This window comes from Hevea brasiliensis, chromosome 8 (assembly GCF_030052815.1).
Source record: "Hevea brasiliensis isolate MT/VB/25A 57/8 chromosome 8, ASM3005281v1, whole genome shotgun sequence".
Taxonomy (NCBI): domain Eukaryota; kingdom Viridiplantae; phylum Streptophyta; class Magnoliopsida; order Malpighiales; family Euphorbiaceae; genus Hevea; species Hevea brasiliensis.
Genome location: NC_079500.1, coordinates 35,859,785 through 35,884,683, shown reverse-complemented (window position 1 = coordinate 35,884,683; position 24,899 = coordinate 35,859,785). Strand labels below are relative to the sequence as shown.

Below are 24,899 nucleotides of genomic sequence, written 5' to 3'. Positions count from 1 at the left end.
GCTCATGGTAAAAAAAAGGTAATGAACCTTTGCAAGGGGTAAATTACCACCAACATCCCTTTTTATGAACTTGTTTGATTATTACTCAGGTAGCGACTCCTTTCATCTGCCTTTGTAGTGTTATGAGAAGACGATACTAAACCAAATTTGAGAGTCCCACAGTACCCTTTTCTCTAAATTATTTTAATATTTTTTATATTAAAATATAATTACTATCCACGACTCAACATCTTTTTAGTATTATTTTTTCTCTGTTTTAGCTTTATATAGAATTAATATATTTTTTGGTGAATAATCTCACACGCACATACACACATATATATACACATGTCATCCATACTTATATAGATAACTAAATAATCAATTGCAATCCATATTTTTAGTATTTCCCTTTCTTGAACAAACAAAAATAGTATAATGTTCTATTTGACTTATAAGTTAGTTAAATCTACCTGTAAGTTAAAAATTATAATTAGTGTAAAATTAAAAAAAAATTAAAAAAATCATAAATAAGATACCCTTATGAGTTATTTTAAAACTACTTTTTTATTAAGTAAAAAGACTATATTATCCTACCAATTTTTTAAAAATATCAATATTGTTCTCTTTTAACTACTACACCATTCAATTATATATTTTTTTGATCTTTTTAATAAATTAAGTTATTTTTAAACACTTTCTAACTAAACATTTAAATTATTTAAAAGTTATTAACTAATTTTACTAAATAATTAACTACTTATTTTTAAATTAATTTTATAAATTAAAAATATATTTTAAGCCAAAAGTTAAAAAGTAAGAAGTGAAACCAAACAACTTTTTAATATCTTCATATTTGCTAGTAATAAAATCACTCTTAGCAGAGACAACAGCCAAAATAAATTTTGAGAAAAAAGAGAACAATGAATTAAAATGTTGATGGGAAATGAAACTATTCAGCTGAATACAAGAACTGCACCCAATGAATAAATCAAAGACCCTACCAATTGTCTAATTGCAGATTGAGCAACCAAACTTATATGATCTCCAGCTAACTAAACTAAGAAATTAAGAATAGAAGCGGATACTTTACATCAGTAGACTCTACAAAACCTAGTTGAAGAATCAAAAGACTTAATTTGAAAAAAAAAAACTCAAATAAAATCAAAATACTTAAACTGAAGCATCTATGTTCACTAACCAGTCAAATGCTCAAATGTTCTTCTCTAGGCAAGCTCTGAACAGTGTCGGACCATCGTCCAGGTGAATGGTCACTGCTATTGGATGAAACATGAGCTTCTGCCCTTGAATCTCTTATCATCTTCAGAACGTCCCTCATTGAGGGCCGGTTCTCTGGCGCATATGAGACACATGCCATTGCAACATTTACAAGAGTTCGAAGTTTCTCCTCACCTGCCTCATTACCTGAGGCAGGCTCATCCCCAGACTCTGTCTCTTCCTCGCGTACTGACCGAACCCACCTTGGAATGTCTGAACCATGTTCCTGAACAACGTCCTGGAAAGGAGTTTTGCCAGTCAGGAGTTCCAAGAGGAGGACACCAAAGCTGTAGACATCTGCTTGTTGAGTGGATGGTTTTTGCATTTCCCGATTTTCAGGAGCTCTATAGAAAAGAGAAGTAGCACTTGGTTCCTCCAACATGTCTGGATCTCGGAACACTGTCAGACCATAATCAGTGAGGCAGGACTCAAATTCAGGCCCTAACAGCACATTGGAGGATTTCAAATTTCCGTGGGTTAAGCCAAGGTTCTGGTGGATATATAGAAGTCCAGTTGCCAAATCCTCAGCTATTTTGAGGCAAGAAGTCCAGTGAAGAGGCTTTCCACCGCCAGAAGTCCTTGTTCCTATAAAAATAGCCAAGATAAGCAGTTAATAAATAAAACAATAAGAATATATTATCCACTGACAACTTCCTAAGATTAACATGTTGCAACATTGTTTCTTTAACCTAACCTACGTTTGGTAGGCCGTAATGCAATGTAATACGATCATTTTTTTTCCTATTGAAGTTCAATAAAAAATTTGATTACATTATATTACATTACGACTTACCAAACATAAGGGACAAGGAGAAAATCATGGACTTGTAGAGTACAATAAGCAACCCATGGAATAAAAAGTAAACTTAATGACAAAGTTCCATGTGGGTGGAGGGTTTAGTTACAGCATGATGAAACATGAGCAGTAGTACAAGTGCTTCACAAACAAATGCAGTTTTCAAAAGAAACTTATATAAATAAAATATATTTATTTTAGTTTTTTAATGTTTTGAAACAGAAAAACAGGTTTTTGCAACACAAAGACAATAAAAAGTGGTTTTATTGGTTTCATCAACTTGCTTTCAAAAAATAATAATAATAATAATAAAAATCAGACAACAAAAACCAAAAAGAAAAGACATAATTGATACCATACATCTCCTAAAGTGTATTTCATGATTCTTTTCAATATTTATTAGTACTGAACAATATAAATAGTGTTGGTTATCAAACATATCAAGAATTTAACAATGCCATCCTTCTAACACCAAATGCACATTCAGAAACCAAGTGATTCAAAAGACTGACATTAAGGTCACACAAAATTCATTAGAGCAATTTATGATTGATCATTTCCAAGATGATGTTTCATTTCCTCAACTCTTACCCTCTATTTGGGAGAGAGGAAAATGGAAGTTGGAGGGACTTTGGGAGGATTCCATTCTCCTCTCTCTCCTAAATAAAGCCTATGAAATTTGTTACCTAGGGAAGGCATCATCACAAAATGATAGTTAAAGAACACCGTAATCAGGGAAAACCATAGGCTTCAATGTCAAAAAAACCATTAAATCATGAGATAAAATGGTACATTGTAAATAAATTTCTCTTGGACTATTAAGCCCTTTCAAATCCTACAATGCTTATTTGCCATTTGTTGTGCTATAAGATCCTACAATAAGTTTACTCCTTGTTTCGTATGAATTACTATTCCTAGCCTCGAAATAATCTCTATATTCCTTGAATTCGTACACTAAAAGCCTTCATTGGCTTTAGATTTACTCACCATAAGAGCATCCATAAGATGGTTTCATAGCCCATCCTACATCACTTTCACACCCTACTTTAGGATAGACAAGTGTATTTGACCAAAAAGGAAAAAACTTTTTGGAAAAGACTTTAGTATTTCTTTTAGTATCGTTTAGTGAAGTATTGATCATCTTTAATCTTGCAAGCACAAGAAAAGAATGCAAAATGCAGATTCTCATATTGTGTGCTTTTGCTCTTGTTTGCTATATGATTATTCTTTTTTTCTTTCCTTTTTACATCAATTCTTTTTTGCACTTCACTATCATGGTAAGTTACACTGCTCTATATCACCTAATTTAAGTAAAAAAAAATGGCACAAATGGAATAGTGACATAAAAACTGATAGAAAAAAATGATAGAAAAAAGACGTATAAGGCTTAAAATAAAAAAAAAAATGATATAAAATATAGAAATTCCAATGTCAAAGATCAAACCAAATAGGACCCAGAGTCTTTGCATCTCATGAGAGTCCTAATAAGGAGGTCATGGTACACTTATCCCCTAGGCTTTGGGCTAGAAAGAAGATAGAATTTAGGAAGAATATAGAGACAAATAAGGAGTTATGGGATGGGATGGGATGCCAACGGATATATAGGGAAAAATAACCTTAAAAACAACTTCCTCATCAGGATCTATAGATAACAATTAGGACCTTCAAGTATACTCAACTCAACTCAACTAAGCCTTCATCCCAAAAATTTGGAGTCGGCTATATAGATTCGCTTTCTCCACTCTAAATGATTTTGGGTTAAATCCTCAGAAATTTGTAATGCTTCTAGGTCATGTTGTACTACTCTTCTCCAAGTCAATTTAAGTCTACCCATTTTTTTCTTTCTATCCTCTAACCTAATGTGCTCTACTTGTCTAACTAAAGCCTCCGTATGTCTACGCTTCACATGACCAAACCATCTCAATCTCCCTTCTCTCAGCTTATCCTCAATTGGTACCACTCCTACCTTTTCTCTAATACTCTCATTACGGACTTTATCTAGTCTAGTATGGCCAATCATCCACCTTAACATTCTCATCTCTGCAACTCTTATCTTAAACGCATACGACTCCTTCAATGCCCAACACTCACTACCATATAACATAGCTGGTCGTATGGCTGTACGGTAAAATTTTCCTTTCAACTTATTGGGAATCTTGCGATCACATAAAACTCCTGTAGCAGGTCTCCACTTCAACCATCCGGCTTTAATCCTATGACTAACATCCTCCTCACATTCCCCATCTGCTTGAAGGACTGAGCCGAGATATTTAAAGTTAAGTACCACTCCATCCAAACTAACTCCTTCTCTATCACCAGTTTGGCCTTCACTGAACTTGCAATGCATGTATTCTGTCTTCGTTCTACTTAACTTAAAAACCTTTGACTCTAGAGTACTTCTCCAAAGCTCTAGCTTTCTATTGACTCCTTCTTGCGTCTCATCTATCAGAACAATATCATCCGCAAACATCATGCACCAAGGAATATTCTCTTGTATATATTTCGTCAATTCATCTAAAACTAATGTAAAAAGGTAAGGGCTTATAGCTGATCCTTGGTGTAATCCAATTGAGATTGAAAAATCTCTTGTGTCCCCTCTCACTGTGCACACAATAGTACTTGCTCCTTCATACATATCTTTCAACACTTGTATGTACCTAATAGATACCCTCTTTTGTTCTAACACACTCCATAGGACATCTCTTGGAACACTATCATAAGCCTTCTCCAAATCAATAAAAACCATGTGTAAATCTTTGTTCACATCTCTATATTTCTCCATCAAGCTTATAATGAGAAAGATCGCTTCCATAGTTGAACGACCGGACATGAAGCCAAATTGATTGAGAGAGATAGAAGTATCACGACGTAGTCGATGCTCCACAACTCTCTCCCACAACTTCATAGTATGGCTCATGAGTTTAATTCCCCTATAGTTCGAGCAACTCTGTATGTCTCCCTTATTTTTAAAAATAGGTATTAAAATACTCCTCCTCCATTCATCAGGCATTTTATTTGAATTTAGAATCTTATTAAATAATTTAGTTAACCATGCCACTCCCATATCTCCCAAATACTTCCACACTTCAATTGGTATTCCATCGGGTTCACAGACTTTACCCACTTTCATTCTTCCTTTACTTCTAAAGATCTAATCCTTCTAGTATAATTTACATTTTTACTATCGTTCTATAGTCTATATTCACGCTATTACCATTTTGACTCTTATTAAAGAGATCATTAAATAATTTCTCCATCTTTCTTTAATGTCCTCATCTTTCACCCAACATTTTTCTTTCTTTGTCCTTAATGCACCTAACTTGATTGAGATCTTAACATTTTCTTTCTCTCCTCCTTGCTAATCTATAAATATCTTTCTCCCCTTCTTTAGTTCCAAGTTTCTCATATAACTTTTCAAAAGCCTGTGCTCTTGCTTGACTAAATGCCTTTTTTGCCTCTTTCTTTGCTATATTCACGTGTTCATATGCCTCATCATTATCACATTTAAGTAATTTCTTATGCCATTCTCTTTTTCTCTTCACTGCCTTTTGTACTTCCTCATTCCACCACCGTCTTTTTTTTTAGGGTGGTCCATGTCCTTTAGACTCTCCAAGTACTTTTCTAGCTACTTCTCTAATTTTTGATGCCATCTGTATCCACATATCATTGGCCTCCATATTCAGCTTCCATGCTTCGGACTCGAGAAGCTCATTTTTGAACTTCACTTGCTTTACTCTTTTGAACTCCCACCACTTTGTTCGAGCTACACTATTTCTTCTGACCTTACTTGAATTGTTCCTAAACTTGACATCCAAGACCACTAACCGATGTTGACTTATTAAAACCTCTCCTGGAATGACCTTGCAATCCTTGCATAGAGCTCTATTTGTCTTCCTGGTTACGAGGAAGTCGATTTGGCTTCTATGTTGCCCACTTTTGAAAGTCACTAAATGTGACTCTCTTTTTATAAAGTAGGTATTTGCTAGTATTAGGTCGTATGCCATAGCAAAATCTAGGATGCTTTTTCCTTCCTCATTTCGACTGCTAAAACCAAAACCTCCATGAACATTCTCATAGCCTTGTCTATCACTTCCTACATGTCCATTCAAATCTCCACCAATGAAAATATTTTCTTCATTTGGTATGCTTTGCATTAAATTATCCATATATTCCCAAAACTTTTGTTTACTCTCACTATCTAGTCCTATATGTGGGGCATAAGCACTAACTACATTTATTATTTTTCCTTCTAGTACTAGCTTTACTAGTATAATTCTATCTCCTACTCTTTTCACAGTTATTACAGCGTCTTTCAATGTCTTGTCTATGATTATGCCCACTCCGTTCTTATTTCTCTCCTTTCCGGTAAATCACAGTTTGTACCCTGAATTACCTACTTCTTTGCTTTTCTCTCCTACCCATTTAGTCTCCTGAATACAAGCAATATTCACCCTTCTCCTTTCCAAAGTATCCACAAGCTCCATTAATTTTCCTATAAGTGATCTAACATTCCAAGTACCAACCCTGATCCTCCTCCTATCCTGTTCCTTCCTAATTGGTCTCCTTTTATGATATCTTCTATTGTTTTCTATGTCTATCTTGTGTTCTGTTGCACTATCTGTTCTATTGTCTATCCTATGAACTAACTTATTTACCCACACCAGTCCATGATGTTGGAACCCTTACTCACTTAACACCACACCCGGGCGTCGGCATGGCGCATCGCTTTTGGTGAATGCCCTACACCCTTGCATATTTCTCACTACACCCGGGCTCCGATGTAGCGTGTCGTTAGTAGAGGACGCCCCAACGTTTATATCATTTGAATCCATATCATAAGGTGTGATAAAATTTTTACGCTGATTGTCACCTACCGCAATCCTCCTCCTTTATCCGGACTTGGGACCAGCTAAGCGCAAACTACTTAGGCGGAGTTACCTTCAAGTATGTTTTGGCCAAATATATAAATTAACCCTTGAACTATTTGAGAAAAGTTTAATGCACCCTTGATATTTTATTTTGACCTATTATATTATTTAACTTTTAACTCCGCCTAAGTAGTTTACACTTAGCCGGTCCAAAGCCCGGATAAAGGAGAAGGGTTGCGGTAGGTGACAACCAGCATAAAAATTTCATCACACCTTATGATATGGATTCAAATGATATAAACGTTGGGGCGTCCTCTACTAATGACACGCTACATCGGAACCCAGGTGTAATGAGAAATATGCAAGGGCGTAGGGCGTTCACCGAAAGCGACGCGCCATGCCGGCGCCTGGGTGTGGTGTTAAGTGAGCAAGGGTTCCCACATTATGGACGGGTGTGGATAAAGAAGTTAGTCTATATGATAGATAGTAGAACAGGTAGTGGAACAGAAGACAAAATAGACATAGAAAATAATAGAAGATATCATAAAAGAAGACCAATTAGGAAGGTACAGGAAAGGAGGAGGATCAGGGTTGGTACTTGGAATGTTGGATCACTTACAGGAAAATTAACTGAGCTTGTGGATACCTTGGAAAGGAGAAGGGTGAATATTGCTTGCATTCAGGAGACTAAATGGGTAGGAGAGAAAAGCAAAGAAGTGGGTAATTCAGGGTACAAACTGTGGTTTACCGGAAAGGAGAGAAATAAGAACGGAGTGGGCATAATCATAGACAGGACATTGAAAGACGTCTTAATAGCTGTGAAAAGAGTAGGAGATAGAATTATACTAGTAAAGCTAGTACTAAAAGGAAAAACAATAAATGTAGTTGTGCTTATGCCCCACAAATAGAACTAGATAATGAGAGTAACCAAAGGTTTTGGGAAGATATGGATGATTTAATGCAAAGCATACCGAATGAAGAAAATATTTTCATTGGTGGAGATTTGAATGAACATGTAGGAAGTGATAGGCAAGGCTATGAGAATGTTCATGGGGGTTTTTGTTTTGGCAGTTGAAATGAAGAGGGAAAAAGCATCCTGGATTTTGCTATGGCATACGACCTAATACTAGCAAATACCTACTCTATAAAAAGAAAGTCACATTTAATGACTTTCAAAAGTGGGCAACATAGAAGCCAAATCGACTTCCTCTTAACTAGGAAGACAAATAGAGCTCTATGCAAGGATTGCAAGGTCATTCCAGGAGAGGCTTTAACAAGTCAACATCGGTTAGTGGTCTTGGATGTTAAGTTTAGGAACAATTCAAGTAAGGTCAGAAGAAATAGTTTAATTTGAACAGAGTGGTGGGAGTTCAAAGGAGTAAAGCAAGTGAAGTTCAAAAATGAACTTCTCGAGTCCGAAACATGGAAGCTAAATATGGAGGCCAATGATATGTGGATACAGATGGCATCAAAGATTAGAGAAGTAGCTAGAAAAGTACTTGGAGAGTCTAAAGGACATGGACCACCCTCAAAGAGAGATGGTGGTGGAATGAGGAAGTACAAAAGGCAGTGAAGAGAAAAAGGGAATGGTATAAGAAATTACCTAAATATGATAATAATGAGTCATATGAACAGTACAAGATAGCAAAGAAAGAGGCAAAAAAGGCAGTTAGTCAAGCAAGAGCACAGGCCTTTGAAAAGTTATATGAGAAACTTGGAACTAAAGAAGGGGAGAAAGATATTTATAGATTAGCAAGGAGGAGAGAAAGGAAATGTCAAGATCTCAATCAAGTTAGGTGCATTAAGGATAAAGAAGAAAAAGTGTTGGTAAAAGATGAGGACATTAAAGAAAGATGGAGAAATTATTTTAATGATCTCTTTAATAATAATCAAAATAGTAATAGCGTGAATACAGACTATAAAACAATAGAAAAGAATGTGAATTATACTAGAAGGATTAGATCTTTAGAAGTAAAGGAAGCACTTAAGAGAATGAAAGTGGGTAAAGCTTGTGGACCTGATAGAATACCAATTGAAGTGTGGAAGTGTTTGGGAGATATAGGAGTGGCATAGTTAACTAAATTATTTAATAAGATTCAAACTCAAAGAAAATGCCTGATGAATAGAGGAGTATTTTAGTACCTATTTTTTAAAATAAAGGAGACATATAGAGTTGCTCGAACTATAGGGGAATTAAACTCATGAGTCATACTATGAAGTTGTGGAGCATCGACTACGTCATGATACTTCTATCTCTCTCAATCAATTTGGCTTCATGCCCAATCGTTTAAATATGGAAGCAATCTTTCTCATTAGAAGCTTGATGGAGAAATATAGAGATGTGAAGAAAGATCTACACATGGTTTTTATTGATTTAGAGAAGGCTTATGATAGTGTTCCAAGAGATGTCCTATGGAGTGTTTTAGAATAAAAAAGATATCTATTAGGTACATACAAGTGTTGAAAGATATGTATGAAGGAGTAACTACTATTGTGCGCACAGTGGGAGGGGACACGAGATTTTTCGATCTCAATTGGATTACACCAAGGATCAACTATAAGCCCTTACCTTTTCACATTAGTTTTAGATGAATTGACAAAATATATACAAGAGCGTATTCCTTGGTGCATGATGTTTGCAGATAATATTGTTCTGATAGATGAGAAGCGAGAAGGAGTCAATAGAAAGCTAGAGCTTTGGATAAGTACTCTAGAGTCAAAGGGCTTTAAGTTAAGTAAAACGAAGACAGAATACATGCATTGTAAGTTCAGTGAAGGCCAAACTAGTGATAGGGAAGGAGTTAGTTTGGATAAAGTGGTACTGTTCCAAAGTAATCACTTTAAATATCTCGGCTCAGTCCTTTAAGTAGATGAGGGATGTGAGGAGGATGTTACTCATAGGATTAAAGCCGGATGGTTGAAGTAGAGACGTGCCACGGGAGTTTTATGTGATCGCAAGATTCCTAGTAAGTTGAAAGAAAAATTTTACCGTATAGCCATACGACTGGCTATGTTATATGGTAGTGAGTATTGGGCATTGAAGGAGTCGTATGCGTCTAAGATAAGAGTTGCAGAGATAAGAATGTTAAGGTGGATGAGTGGCCATACTAGACTATATAAAGTCAGTAATGAGAGTATTAGAGAAAAAGTATGAGTGATACCAATTGAGGATAAGTTGAGAGAAGGGAGATTGAGATGATTTGGTCATGTAAAGCGTAGACATACGGAGGCTCCAGTTAGACAAGTAGAGCACATTATGTAACATCCTCACTTTAGTTAGTCCGTACAGTCTACTGTTTCGGTGACCAATGTCGGTCCAAGCAGCTATAACGTTTGAAATTATAAATAGACTAGAGTTATGAGTTATAAAGAAACTAAATAATGCTCATAAAAATCAAGAAAAAATTTTTAGAAACGAAATACACTAAGGTTAAACTAGCCGATACACCAGGAATGAGTAACCCAAAGGGGAAATGACGATGAAGGCCGTTAGCAACCCTAAACCCGGGAAAAAAATTATAAAATAATTATTGGGACTCCAGAGAAGGGTCATTGAGGTTCTTATAGCATTAGAATGCCAAGAAAATGCTTAAAAGAATTTTTCTATCGGTACACACAATTTTAGCTTGTTAAGCCAAACGGAGGGCATTTTGGTCATTTCGTCTTCAGAGATGATTTTTGACCAACTTGTCCAGTTAAATAAATAATTTATATAACATAAAATATGAATAAATGTTGTTAAAATTTTAATTGAAATTAAATAGATAAGAAAAAAAGAGAAAATGAAAGAAAATAGAATTATGACATCATAATGATGTCATTAAAATTCTTCCAACCAATCCAATGTTAACACATAGCATAAACTTATTTAAAAGAGACCAAATGGGCTGAAAATGAAAAAAAAAAAATCAAAACTCTCTCCCTCATCTTCTTCTTGCCGTCACACATACCCTCCATGGCCACCATGAACAAGCTTTTTAAAGTTTGATTTCCCTAACTTTTACCCAACTAAATCCTATATTCCCAACACGAAAAAGTGTTCTTACATCTTGGCATGTCTTTTGGGAGCAAAAAGAAAAGGAAAAAAGGAACCCTAGCAAGTGGGAAATCTCACTCCATTAGAGGTTTGCGACCTAACCATGGTTTTCATTTTCAATTCATGTTTAAAGACTATGAATGAGTGCAAATGAAAAAGAAATTAATGAAATACCATTTGTATGCCATCCCTAAATTTCGGCAGCCTTGGTTGGGGTATGATTGTGATGAGTTTTATGGAGCTAACATGCTAGTATGGCTGCCCTTAATGTGCATCTCTTAAGTGAATTGATGAAATGCAATGATAATGCATGATTTGTAATGTTTGAGTTAGGGTTTGGGGTGAAAAATGAGACTTTGATCATATGATAATGAAAGTAGGTTTTAATAGTTAATTAGTGACCATTTGGTTATGTTTAAATAAAAAAGGAAGTGAATTGTGTAGTGGGATTGGAGTTTGGTAATGGCTGCCCTTGGTGACCTGTAGGACTGGACATAAGTCCAGCAGGTTTGGATAGCAATAACTGAAATTGTAGAGGTTCAATTGGTGCAAGGCCAATTGGACATAAAACTAAACACATAATGGCACAACTTTGGTGAATAAACCATGCCCAGAAAATTAAACCAAGTTGACCAAAAGATTGCCCTAATCCGGGTGACCTGCATTCTGCCTGGGCAAAATGACCAAATAAACGATGTTTAGTCATTTGGTCATAACTCAGTGTAGAAAAGTCCAATTAACCTGAAATTTTACCAGCAACAAGCTGAGATATAGACCAACAATTTTCATGAAGAAACCTAACCCAAATTATGATCATAGCATATTCAAAAAGTGACCTGAAGTCACTGCTCCCAACACTGTAGATTTGGTCAGTCCAGAAATTCTGGAAAAATCATAATCCTGCCAGTTGTGGTTTTTGGGCCATAACTTGAGCTACAAAACTCCAAATGGAGTGATTCAAAAAAGGAAACGCAACTAGACAAAATAAGGAACAATTTTCATGTTGATCATTTTGCCAAATTCCCACAGCAAAAAATGACTAATAGAACAGTAAACACAAAGCTTGAAAACTGAAAATTGTCCAATTACCATTAAGCTTAAAAAATGGTATTGGCAACCAATACCAACAATTTTAGAATGCAAAATGTGGTATGTTGGGAGTATTAGAACCAATGTACATATTACCTATGCAAAAGTCAACATTTTAAATGAATAGTAACACCTAAACTTAAATTTCTAAAATTATACAATTTAAAAGTGTAACATGCCCTAGTACACCTAGCAAGATTGGTTTGGATAGGTTGACATGCCAATAGGGTTCTGTTAGCAGTACTGCATATGGCTTCATGCCATTCTGTGTTTCATGACTTCCCATGTCATTCTGTGACATAATAGCCTTTGGCTATGTTATTTGAGTTGTTACACTCGGGTTTTATCCCTGATAATTATTACAGCTTATCAGCTGTTCTGTTGCACACTGGGAGACACAATGTGACCGATGATGTGATGGTCCAGTCGACTAGTATGGGTTACTCGGGCAATGATAATAAATTTTATCAAATTTTAATCGAATAATACTACAATAAATATCAGAAATTAAGTCTACCTAAAAATGAAATCATACATTCTGCATAATTATTTTATTTTATTTTATTTTATTTTATATTGTCACCACTAAGCAGAATTGCTTAGCGCGTCGCTTTTGCCACGCGCAGGTACTGGAGACCTAGCTGGGGAGCCCAGTAGACATCATACCGGGTGAACTTTCAGATTTGCATCTGGAGTCCAGAGTCACCTCACCTCTGCAGTGCATATGGTAGGACATTAGGACTTTGGGTAGCATTTTGTATTTTGCATTTTGTATTAGTTTTGGATTGTAACTAGAAACTCTTGTAATTATGTAATAATGTAAATATATGAAATTTCATGTTATTGAAATTTTCTGTATAATGTATGTTGATAAATGAAATGTTGAGAAATATTTATGAATATGTTTCAAGTGGTAATGTGAACAGAAAAAAAATTATGAGAATAGTATTGAGATTTTGAGATTTACTTGAGATTTGAAAATTATATTGGAAGTGTTTTTAAACAGGTTCAGAAGAACTGTTTTTCCAATTTATAGCCGGCACTCTGCCAGATTTTCTATAAAAATCGCGAAAAAATTCGGATTTATCAAAAATTGTAAATCAATGAATTAAAAGGGATAAATTATAATTGAAACATGAATTGGTGCTCCGGCACACTGAGTGGCATATCTTGCTCGGCTACACTGTAGACGGGTAAGGGGTGTCACACATTAGGTTAGAGGATAGAAAGAAAAAAAGGGGTAGACCTAAATTGACTTGGAGGAGAGTAGTACAACATGACCTAGAAGCATTACAAATTTCTGAGGATTTAACCCAAAATCGTTTAGAGTGGAGAAAGCGAATCCATATAGCCGGCTCCAAATTTTTGGGATAAAGGCTTAGCTGAGTTGAGTTTATATTATTTAACTTTTATTTTTAACCTATTATACCCTTTAATTTTTATTTTTGTTAACTAGATTTTTCAAATTCATTGATAAAACTAATTCAATAATGTCACTTAATATATATTTTTTCACTTTATAACTGATTAAATTTAATGATTTGTTCAGTTATTTATTATTAAATTGAAAAAATTGTGCTTATTGATTATAAGAAATAAAAATTAAAAGGGTGTAATAGGCCAAAAATTATAAGTCAAGGATGTAATAAGTCAACAGAAAATATTGGAAATGCATTTAACAATTAAGGACTAATTTATGTATTGGGCCAATATATTTTTCTTGTTTCCACAAGAAAAAAAAAATTAAAAAAATAATAATAAAAAAAAACTTTCATTTGCGCATGTGTACAAACATCTAACTTTCAAAATTACTATATGTGGCGGTATCTAAAATTGCACTAAAGACAAAGATACCAAACTTACAAATGAGAAATTGAGAGAGAATGTCTAGCTTCAATTAAGGAAAGGCAAAATGTTTCATGTAAATCAATTTGTTGTTAATCTCTTATGTTGGGATAACAACCATATCTTATTTTTATGAGCGTAGACCATTATAAGATTGATCTCATATGAAAATGAGTTTAATAACTATTAAATCAAATATTTATATTTAAATTCATACACTCATCACACAAATTTTAATTATTTTGTACAGATCTCAATACAAATATTTGATATAACAATTATTAAGCTCATTATTATCTAAAATTGAGCTTATATTAGATACACCCTATTTTTATTACTCTATTATCTACATCAATGTTGGGAATAGTTATCCTTCATAATCCTTCCTAGTCCACTTAGCAAGACTCAAATCTAAACCTCTTAATAAAGAGATCAAGTTTTTATAACTAGTTTGACCTCTCGAAGAACTAAAATCAAAGTTTTATAAATATAATTTGCAAATAAAATATTTCATTGTAAATGAAATATTTACATATATAAATTGGCTTAACATTTCAAAAATTTTAGTGCCCAACATTTTAAATTTAACCATATTTTTAGTCACTCAAAGTCTAAACACTTTCATGTTAAACCACTTAATTTTGAAAGGATTTTCATTGATTTATCCTAGTAATAATCACTTTGATCAAGCTACTTTGTGTAAAGAAAAAAAAAAAGAAAAAAAATATAATTAACATATCATTTAATACAACGTTCTTATGTTATTACTAAAATTTAATAGTTATTATGAATCATTTTCATCACACTTGCTTTTTTTTTCATTTATTTATATAATTAAATATTTGTTCCTTATTTATTAAAAATTCTTCGACCATATTTGTTATAAATGAATTTCACCAAAATTTTGTGAAATTCATTTGTAAATATAAAATTTGAATATTTGGTTTAAATGAAAATTCATTTGAAATTATTAATGATCATTCTATGAAATTTATTATCACTAAACCAAATTCCATCATAATTTATAGAATTTGCAAATGAATTTTAAACTTAACATCACATATATTTTAGGGCAAAGGAAACTTTAGTATCGTGTACTTTGGCCTTTTTAGCATGGAAGGCATGTATTTTGTTTTGTGTAAATTAATGACAAAAACTTTGGCTCAATTTTCACCATAAAGACAAATTGCTAACGGTATTAAATGACGCTAACATTGCACCCATGTATGATGTGGCGATGATATGGCACTTTGCATGATGCAGTGATGATGTAGCATGCCACATCACCAAATTTTACGTAATAATTCATTTTGTCACCTAAGTGTAAAAAGGTGAAAGTGCACAGCCTAAATTGTAAAATTGTGAAAGTAAAGGTTCTAAATTGTGAAAAAAAAAAAGAGCAAAGTTCAAACCCTAAATGTTAAAAGCATAAAAATTTTGAAAGTAAATCAAAAAATAAGGAAATAGAGAGAGAGAGAGAGAGAGAGAGAGAGAGAGAGAATAAAAGATAACGAGAGAGAGAGATAGGAAGAAAGAAAGACATGGGGGAGAGAGAGTGAGAGTGAGAATGAAAGATATAGGGAGAGATAAAGATAGATTGACTCTCCCATGTCTCTCTCTTCATCTCTCCTTCTACCTCTTTCTCTCACTGTATCTCCCTTTTCTCTCTCTCTCTCTTTCTACCATGCCTTTCTCTCCCCCATTCCTCTCTCTCTTTCCTTATTTTTTCATGTACATTTAAAAGCTCAAAAGTTTTAAATAACAAAGAGAGAGAGAGAGAGAGAGAGAGACAAATAGGAAGACAAAAAGATAGAAACAAATAGGAATACAAAAAGAGAGAGACATAGGGAGACGAGAGAGAGAGAGAGAGAAAGGAATAGATATGGAGAGAGAGGGAGACACAATGAGAGAAAGAGGGAGAAATGAAGAAAGACGCATGGGAGAGTTCTTTCTCTCTCTCTTTGTCTCCTTATTTTTTCATGTACTTTTAAAACTTTTTAAGCTTTTAGTATTTAAGGCTTGAACTTTTTTTTTTTATTTTGGACCTGTACTTTCATATTTTACAATTTAGGACATGTACGTTTACCTTTTTATACTTAGATGACAAAATGAATTATAAAATAAATTTGATGAAATGGAATGTATGGCGTGGCACCCATGTATGATATGGCATGCCACGTCATCACTGAATCATGCATGCCACCATGTCAGCATGCCACGTCAGCGTCATTTAACACTGTTAGCAATTTGTACTTATGGCAAATATGGAGCCAAAGTTCTTGTCCTTAATTAACATGAAACAAAGTACATGTCCTCAATGCTAAAAATGCCAAAGTACACAGTTCTAAAGTGTACTTTGCCCTATATTTTAAGTGACAAAATTGCTCTCCCTTATTATATATCATTCTATTTTACCTTCTTGTCATTTATGTTTTCTCATACTTTCTATATGACAGACACACAAAAACATACTAATAGGCATAGATATGGACACGGAGATAGACAATAACATAAATTGACATAGATATAGACACAGATAAAAATACAAATACAAACACAAACAAATACAAAGGCACAGAGACAAACAAAGTCAAACAAAAATAGACACAAACACGAACATACATACATACATTCATAGACAGACAGATATAGATATAGACACAAATAAGCAAAAACAGGCACATACACGGACAAAACAAAGATAGACAAACACAAACATAGACATGGCAGAAAGATAGATGTAAATAGATATGAACACATACACAAAAATGAACATAAATAAAAACAAATAGACAAAAAAATACAAATATAAATAGATGGACACAAATATAAATATAAACAGATAGACATAGAAAGAGATAAATATGGATACAAATAAAAATATAAATAGACACAGACATGGACAAATAGACAAACACAAATACAAACACAGATATAGATAGACATATACATAGACATGCAGACAAACAAAAATAAATACAAACAAAAATATAAATATAAATAGACAGATACAGATAAATATAAATAAAGACATAGATACAAATAAAGATAAACACAGACATATATAAATGTAAATAGACAAGCACAAATACAAAATAGATATATATAAACATATACAAATGTACACAGATAAACACAAACAAAAATACAAACTCAATCAAATACAAACACAGACATAGACAGACAAGCACATACACATACTTGAATGCAATAATAGAAATATAAGGGTATTTTTGAAAAAATAATATTTTGAATTGAATTCTTTATTCATACCAAATACAAAATTCATTTCATTAGAAATAAATTCCATACAACTCAACTCAGCTCAACTAAGCTTTTATCCCAAAAATTTGGGGTTGGCTATATGGATTCGCTTTCTCCACTCTAAACGATTTTGGGTTAAATCCTCAGAAATGTGTAATGCTTATAAGTCCTGTTCTACTACTCTCCTCCAAGTCAATTTAGGTCTACCCATTTTTTTCTTTCTATCTTCTAACCTAATGTGTTCTACTTGTCTAACTGGAGCCTCTGTATGTCTATGCTTCATATGACCAAACCACCTCAATCTCCCTTCTCTCAACTTATCTTCAATTGGCACCACTCCTACCTTTTCTCTAATACTCTCATTACGGACTTTATCTAGTCTAATATGACCACTCATCCACCTTAACATTCTCATCTCTGCAACTCTCATCTTAGACGCATACGACTCTTTTAGTGCCCAACACTCACTACCATATAACATAGCCGGTCGTATGACTATACGGTAAAATTTTCCTTTCAACTTATTGGGAATCTTACGATCAGATAAAACTCTCGTGGCACGTCTCCACTTCAACCATCCAGCTTTAATCCTATGACTAACATCCTCCCCACATCCCCCATCTACTTGAAGGACTGAGCCTAGATATTTAAAGTGATTACTTTGGGACAATACCACTCCATTCAAACTAACTTCTTCCCTATCACCAGTTTGGCCTTCACTGAACTTGCAATGCATGTATTCTGTCTTTGTTCTACTTAATTTAAAACCCTTTGACTCTAGAGTACTTCTCCAAAGTTCTAACTTTCTATTGAATAAATTTCATATTTAATATAAAACATACACTTTCATCTCTCTAGTTCTATTTTTCTTAAATTTTACCGTTAACTAAAAGTAAAAAAAATACTGTAATATCTTTTAGAATAAATTAATATTTTTTCCAAGATTTTAATATTATGAGTATTTTTGTAATTGATATTTACCATTATTAATATTTTAGTCATTCACTGGCTATTTTTTAGTCCATTAATTAATGATTTAATCCACAATAATCGATGAAAAGACAAAAATGTACTATGAAAATAAAACTAATAACTTATCAACGTTTATATTCATGACTCCTGATAAAAAAAAAATAAAAAGAAAAACTATTAACTCAGCCAAGAAATTGATTACATGTTCCTATCATTTTGTTTTCCTGTAGGCAAAAGGCCTATTAGACTTTTAAAGTTATTTCAAATAGTCACATATATTTCGAGGTCCAATTAATCCTTCAACTTTTAAGAAAGATCAAATAAGTCTTTTATATTTTTAAAAATAAATCAAATAAGCCATTTAACATTTAAAAATAGACAAAAAAATATTTAATTATAATTTGTCTCTAATATAAATCTATTCAAGGCCGTGCACAAAAATATCTTAGTGTACGGGTCCTCATTAGCAATTATACATATTTGATTTGCAATATCTCAGTAGATATCTGCTGCATCCTGAAGCAAATTGATAAGTTATTCATTACTGAATAGTTCAAGAAGTTTCTCTATAAAAACGATGATGAATATAATTAACCCATAATGAATTTTCTTAAATCATTCCAAAAAAAATAACTTATTAACTACTCAAAATGCAGTAAATACTTATTGAAATGTTGCAAATCAGAAATACAGGATTAATGATGAGCATTTCATGCACTAAAAAAATCTTTGTACACGGCCATTGCTAAACTATATAAAAGCAAATTATGATTCAATTTTTCTTTATCTATTTCAAATTGTCAAAAGATTTATTTCTCTCTAAAATAGTAAAATAACTTTAAAAAAATTTTAAAATTTATTTAACTTTTTTTAAATTTAAATAAATTATCTAAATTATAAAACACTTTAAAAATTGATATAATTATTGACTTATAGGCATTTTGCCTCCCTTTCTCCTTACCAATCGAGTCCCTAGTCCCTGGCACGAGTCTTTCAGTGGCGGGTCAACGAAACAATTTATGAATGATGTGGTGGCCTGACACATGTTAAGTGTGACAACACTAACAGCACACTAAACACTTGAAAAAAAGCCATGCCCTTTCAAGATTGAGTTTTGATAAAAACGGATTTATATTTGTAATTTTGCGAAATAAAATAACTATAAATTACGCCCTAATAAATAAAGTAACACAACATCTATACGTAATAAACCATAACCACACAATAATATTATATATTTTTTGAATTGACATAATAATATTATATTGTTCCCATTTACCTAAATCATTATATTGTGCCCTTTTTTGGCGACTAAGTACAAGAACCCATGTGCCCCTCTACCCTACGCATCAGATTATCCGCTCCTTTTCTTTTCTTCATGCTAAGCAGCTGGCCCCACGACCCACATACACCCGTAGCCAATTTTAGAAAATTAATAATTTAAAATTTATAGGCTGAAATTATCTTTTATTTCATTATTTTTATATGAAAGTCACTTAGCATTAGACTCAGTCAAAAGTAAGTTCAGAATTAAAATCAAACTGAAATTAACCTAATTCGTCTATAATTCCGATTCTAGTTGAATCAAACTGAAATTAAATTAAAATTAAACTGAATGTTTTCAAGTTAAATCATTTTTTTAATTTGAAGTTAAAAAAAAAATTGAATCATTTTGATTTGAATTAGATCGAACCTAAATTTTTTTCCAAACCAAAATCTTAGGGATTCACAATTCTCGGCAGTTTTGAGCCGATTCAAACTAGAACCGGCCTGGTGCTAGGCCTACATAGCACTCACATTTAGTTGTATCTTATTTAATATCTAAAGTATAACTATTTAATTCTTATAATTAGTTAATGCACATAGTTACTGAAAACACAGACGTGAGTTTTATATTTTTTTATTATATTTTTATAAAATTTAAGAGTTTAATTTTCATACGTTTATAAATTTAAAGATTTAATAGTTACATTATTATAAAATTTATGTATTAAATGAGAAACAATTAAAAGTAAAATAATAATAATAATAATTTTGGCCGAACTTAAAATTAGTTATTAAATATTACATGAGCTATCTATAATAGTTAACTTCCTAAAAACTCTCCTACAATTCCTATAAAAAAATATTTTAAATTTTAATTAAATTAAATTTTTAAGCAAGTGGAAGTAGTTAAATTTACATGTATATCTCGCTTTTTAAATGCTCAAGTGATGTTTCCCTCAAAATTTCAACCACACAATTACTCTTTGTTTCATGTCTCATACTTATCCATTATTAAATTTCTTGTTTAATAACATTCAAATATTTTGTATATATAATGGTCTTGAAATTTAATAATTTTAAAAATAACTTTAATATTAAAATAGCCCTCATTCTATATATTAAATTAAAGTATTATTATTATTATTATTATTATTATTATGCAAATAAAAACAAACTTTCTTAAGAAAACAAAAAGAACATAATTACGCACAAGTAAAATATTCCATCAAATTCAAATCAAAGTAAAAAATAGGAGGCGGAGAACGACATTACCGTGGAGGAGAGAGAAGAGACTGCCGTTGGGGAAATAATCATATACAAGCAAGCGTTCCTCCTTAGCCTGGAAATAAGCCCTGAGTGGGACCAAGTTCGGATGTCTTAACCTACCAAGCAGGTCCATGTGTCTCCGAAACTCCTCTACCCTGGGATATCTCGAATCTTTTAACCGTTTAACGGTCACAATGAACCCAGACTCCATCACAGCTTTATATGTGCTTCCTATAGTACCTCTTCCCAGTGTCTCAGCTGAGGCCTTTAACAAATCTTCTAAACTATAACTCATCTGCTGATCTCCTGCACCCAAGAATATCAAAGTCCCTAACCCTTCTCCTTCCCATGAAAATCCCCCTTGGGTTCCACCGTTATTACCGCCCATGCCACTTCCGCCACCTCCATTTCCGCCGCTGACACCGCTATTGTCACCACCGCCAACAACCCCTTTGGTTTTGCTTCTTCCCTCTCCGACGACTGAGCCCTCTTTTCTGCGGCGATTCTGGCACACCAAACACACTAAAAGTAAACAAATTAGACAAAGTACCAAAAACCCACCTACGCCGGCAGTAATCTTGATCAATTTACTGCGCTCTGAGGATGGCTTTGAACTTGGCACCGTCGGAGAAACAGGACTGGCTGATGGCCCAGACTCATAATTCTTACATGGGTTTTGAATCTGTTCGCCGCAGAGATCAATGTTACCGGAAAACGAGGAAGCATTGAACCGAATCAAGGCAGAGGTCACTGGAATCTGACCGGAGAGTTGATTGTTAGACACATTGAGGACCCTGAGACTGGTTTGGTTCAAAGGAGGGATTGCTCCAACCAAGCTGTTGTCTTGTAAGTAAAGAACATATAATCGGGTTAGTTTGAGAAGCGACGCTGGGATTGGACCTGAGATTTGATTTCCGGCTAAAACTATGACTTTCAACCGGTGTAAGTTGGTAATTGAATCTGGGAAATCGCCGGACAAATTGTTGCTGTTGAGAAAAAGAGATTTGAGGTTGACAAGTCCTGACAGATTGGGGATTTGGCCTGAAATTGAGTTCCCTTTGAAACTTAGAACCCGAAGTTGATCCAATTGATTAAGGGTTTTGCCATCTAGAGTACCACTCAGGTTCATATACTCCAGAACAAGCTTAGTCACCCTTCCATTCATGCACTCTTTGATCCCTTGCCATTTGCAGGCATCGCTTCCTTGTGGCCATGGCAGCGAGTTCAAAGGATCAATTGATGACTTGAGGGTTAAAAGCACCTGGGCATCGTCTGACGTAACCAGAAAAAAATGAGAAATGACAAACAAAAAGAACAAGTAGATAACACGGTACCTTGAAAATGGAGGTTCCATCATCTTGGAGATCAATATGAAGCCTCCTCTGGGTATAGAATTGAAATAGTCCTAAGCGAAGCCCTTGATTGATATCATTAAAGTTGATTTTGATTTAGTTTCCATGAAGGGAGACATTGCTAAAACTCCAGAAACAAGGAATCTTGCACTTTTTAGCATACCCTTTTTGCATTGCACTCGTGTTTTGGCGCTTTTAATCCAAGAAATCATTTTCAAAAACCAAAATAAAAGAACCCAAAATCTTCAGATCTACCATAGCAATAAACTCTTAAAAGGGAGCCTATTTCAGCCATCCTCACTTCCTCAGAGCTTCTCAACAGAGCAGAGCAGCTGAAGAAGTAGATAATAGAATATAGCAATGGCGGGTTACCCACTCACTCGGGTATAGAAACGAAAACCCTAAAAGCAGGAGAGCATTTAAGCACGAGGAGAAGCTCCATTGGTGAGTGGTGAAGTTCCAAGTTGAATCAACAGGACGAAAAGAAGAAGCACCAACCTCTTGCTTGCAAAACTCACAGACATTACACCGTAGCCATCACGTGAACTCATCTCAGAACCTGCAGACTAATAATAATAATAATAATAATAATAATAATAATAATCTTTCTTTTCTTCTCTCAATGATTTCTATATTCTCAAAACTGCAGGCATTACATTATTGACAAAAAGTAACTTACTATTAAATTACTATTTTGTATATTTGATTCCTTATTTTTCCTTTCTCTGGGATACGTAGGGGTGCGCTCTGGAGTCCTTGGGCTGCTCAAAGCTACTTTTAAGCTGTTTTTGAAGCCTTGACGTGGTAGAAGAAGAAGAAGAAGAACCGGAAGAACCACACGGTAGAACGTTGTAGAACTTGTGCTGTATCTGTCAAAAGATGGATTTCCCACAATGGGTTGATCTAATAAAGGACGAAATTAGGAAATTTCCATGTTTCCAGCTAAGAAAGAAACCATTCCCGGAAACCCAAGATCCAAGAAGGCCATACATCTATCTATCTGGAATTTGTATGTACGCAGGCAGGAGGCCAGCGATAATAATTTCAGAGAGAGAAAGTAAAGGGAAAAAAAGAACACATGTATTTATGTAGAGTCTCTCAGGAAATCGGTGAATGAATTGAAGGCAAAGTGTAGGTAATAAATTGGAGTCTCTCTCTTACCAAGGGGTTGAGCCTGAGCTAATCAGAAACGTGTTACCACTAAAATTGGGATTAAAAAAAATTGATAATGGTTAGTTGGTTCTTGATAGTACCATTTACACCGTGTTGCGATAGGCGAAAAAGGAAGGAAGAAAAATAATTAGGAAAAAATAATTTTAAAAATATCTTTTTTTATGTAGATAAAAGGGAAAAAATAAGGGGAGGAAAAATAAGTTTTATTTTTTTTATTATTCTTTTAAATTAGAAAAAAAATAAAAAATAAAGGAAAAAATTAAATTTATACTTAAGAAATTATATATTTATTTTTTATTTTTAGTGTCATTTTTTTTTTCTTTCTCTCTCAAAATTTTTTCAAACATAGCGTTTGTGATTCTAACACCTCATTTTACCTTAGGATACCAGATGCCATCAAATTTTAATAAAATAAATTTATATAATATAATAAAGAATTTAAATTATAATATTCAGATTGACTTAAATTTTATATTTTATATGTTTATTATTTAAAATTATTTATATAAATAATTAATTAAATATAAAAATATATATTTTTATAATAATATTTACAATTTCATATATTATATTTTAAGTAAATAAAATTTAAATATTTTATAAAATTATTAAATTTAAAAATGTAAATTATTAATAAAAATATATTTTTATATAAATTATTAATTAAAATATATAAAATAAACATATTTAAATATTTTTTTAATAATAATAATAAAATTTAAGATATATTTATAAATAAAGCATAAATTTTAATTAAATTTAAAATTTATTCGAACTTTGAAAAAATTAAATAGATTTAAATTTAAATATAGTTATTTTCGAGAGTTTATTTAGTTGAATAAACGTTGAGGTTATACAAAACAAGCTGTCACGTTGAATTTGGTGCAAAGCTAAAGTCTTGTGGCAAAGCTAAAAGATTTGAGCCGAGAAATATGCTGATCATGTTTGCCGGTGGTCTTTCGCTGTCCTCACCGCCGGAAATCTAGGCCTCCTGGCGTTTTATTGCATACAAAAATGTTACACAGCTCAAATTGAACTAGCTCAAATTGAGCTAGCTCAAAATGACATATTAGTAATTAAATTGAAATTCATTATCATTTTATCCTTTTAATATATGAGCCATTTAGCTCATTTATAAGCCACTTGACTATAAAATCTCTTCATTTAATATCTACTCACCAAACAATATTTTTCAATGTCAAATTAAGATGCTAGCAGTTTTTGAACTCTAAAAATTAATGCTATGGGAAATATACAAATTTAGACATATTGTATACTATAAGTTATTACATATAATATATTTGTTATAAGATAAGATATATTGATTTTTAATAATAAGTTATACTATAAGTTATATTTGTCACGACCCAACCTATGGGCCGGACCGGCACTAGGACCTAGGCCAGCCTAAAGCCCCCGAGGCCCGTAGTAAGCCTAACTATTCATTAATCCAACTCTAAAGCCCATTTGGGCCCAATATCAAGAAATTAACTGGACAAAGTCCGGCCATAAAATGAACCTACCAACGGGGAGTTTATGACTCACCCGACCTGTAAACACAGTAAATACTCAATTGGGGAGCTCAGCTCACCCTCCACATACTCATCAACATAAAAATAAATGGGAGCTCAGCTCCCTCATCCAATCCATCAACATGCATAGAATATAAGTTTACAGGTCCAAAATAATAATTTAATTTACAAACCCAAATCAAA

The 24,899-nt window shown here is 33.2% G+C and overlaps 1 protein-coding gene across 2 annotated transcripts; it reads right to left on the bottom strand.

Moving 5' to 3' along the window:
* Positions 1–882: 882 nt before the first annotated feature.
* On the bottom strand, positions 883–23,163 carry LOC110672465 (inactive leucine-rich repeat receptor-like serine/threonine-protein kinase At1g60630). 2 transcript variants are annotated; one of them, XM_058151535.1, is made up of 4 exons: positions 22,691–23,163; positions 22,175–22,577; positions 20,666–22,076; positions 883–1,842 (listed from the first exon to the last, which is right to left on the bottom strand). In XM_058151535.1, exons 3-4 carry the CDS (start codon positions 22,014–22,016, stop codon positions 1,184–1,186), a joined length of 2,010 nt encoding a protein of 669 aa, XP_058007518.1. In that variant the 5' UTR covers positions 22,017–22,076; positions 22,175–22,577; positions 22,691–23,163; the 3' UTR covers positions 883–1,183. The 2 variants fall into 2 exon arrangements, with proteins under 2 accessions (XP_058007518.1, XP_021690951.2); XM_021835259.2 differs by having other exon boundaries at positions 20,666–22,570.
* Positions 23,164–24,899: the final 1,736 nt, after the last annotated feature.

Bases quoted from the DNA above. Each gene is read 5' to 3' on its own strand.
- LOC110672465 (XM_058151535.1), bottom strand. From the start codon at position 22,016: ATGATGGAACCTCCATTTTCAAGGTACCGTGTTATCTACTTGTTCTTT. The intron at 1,843-20,665 runs GTAATGTCGTTC...CTATTTTTATAG, and splicing joins TCTCTTCTCTCTCCTCCACG to GAACAAGGACTTCTGGCGGT.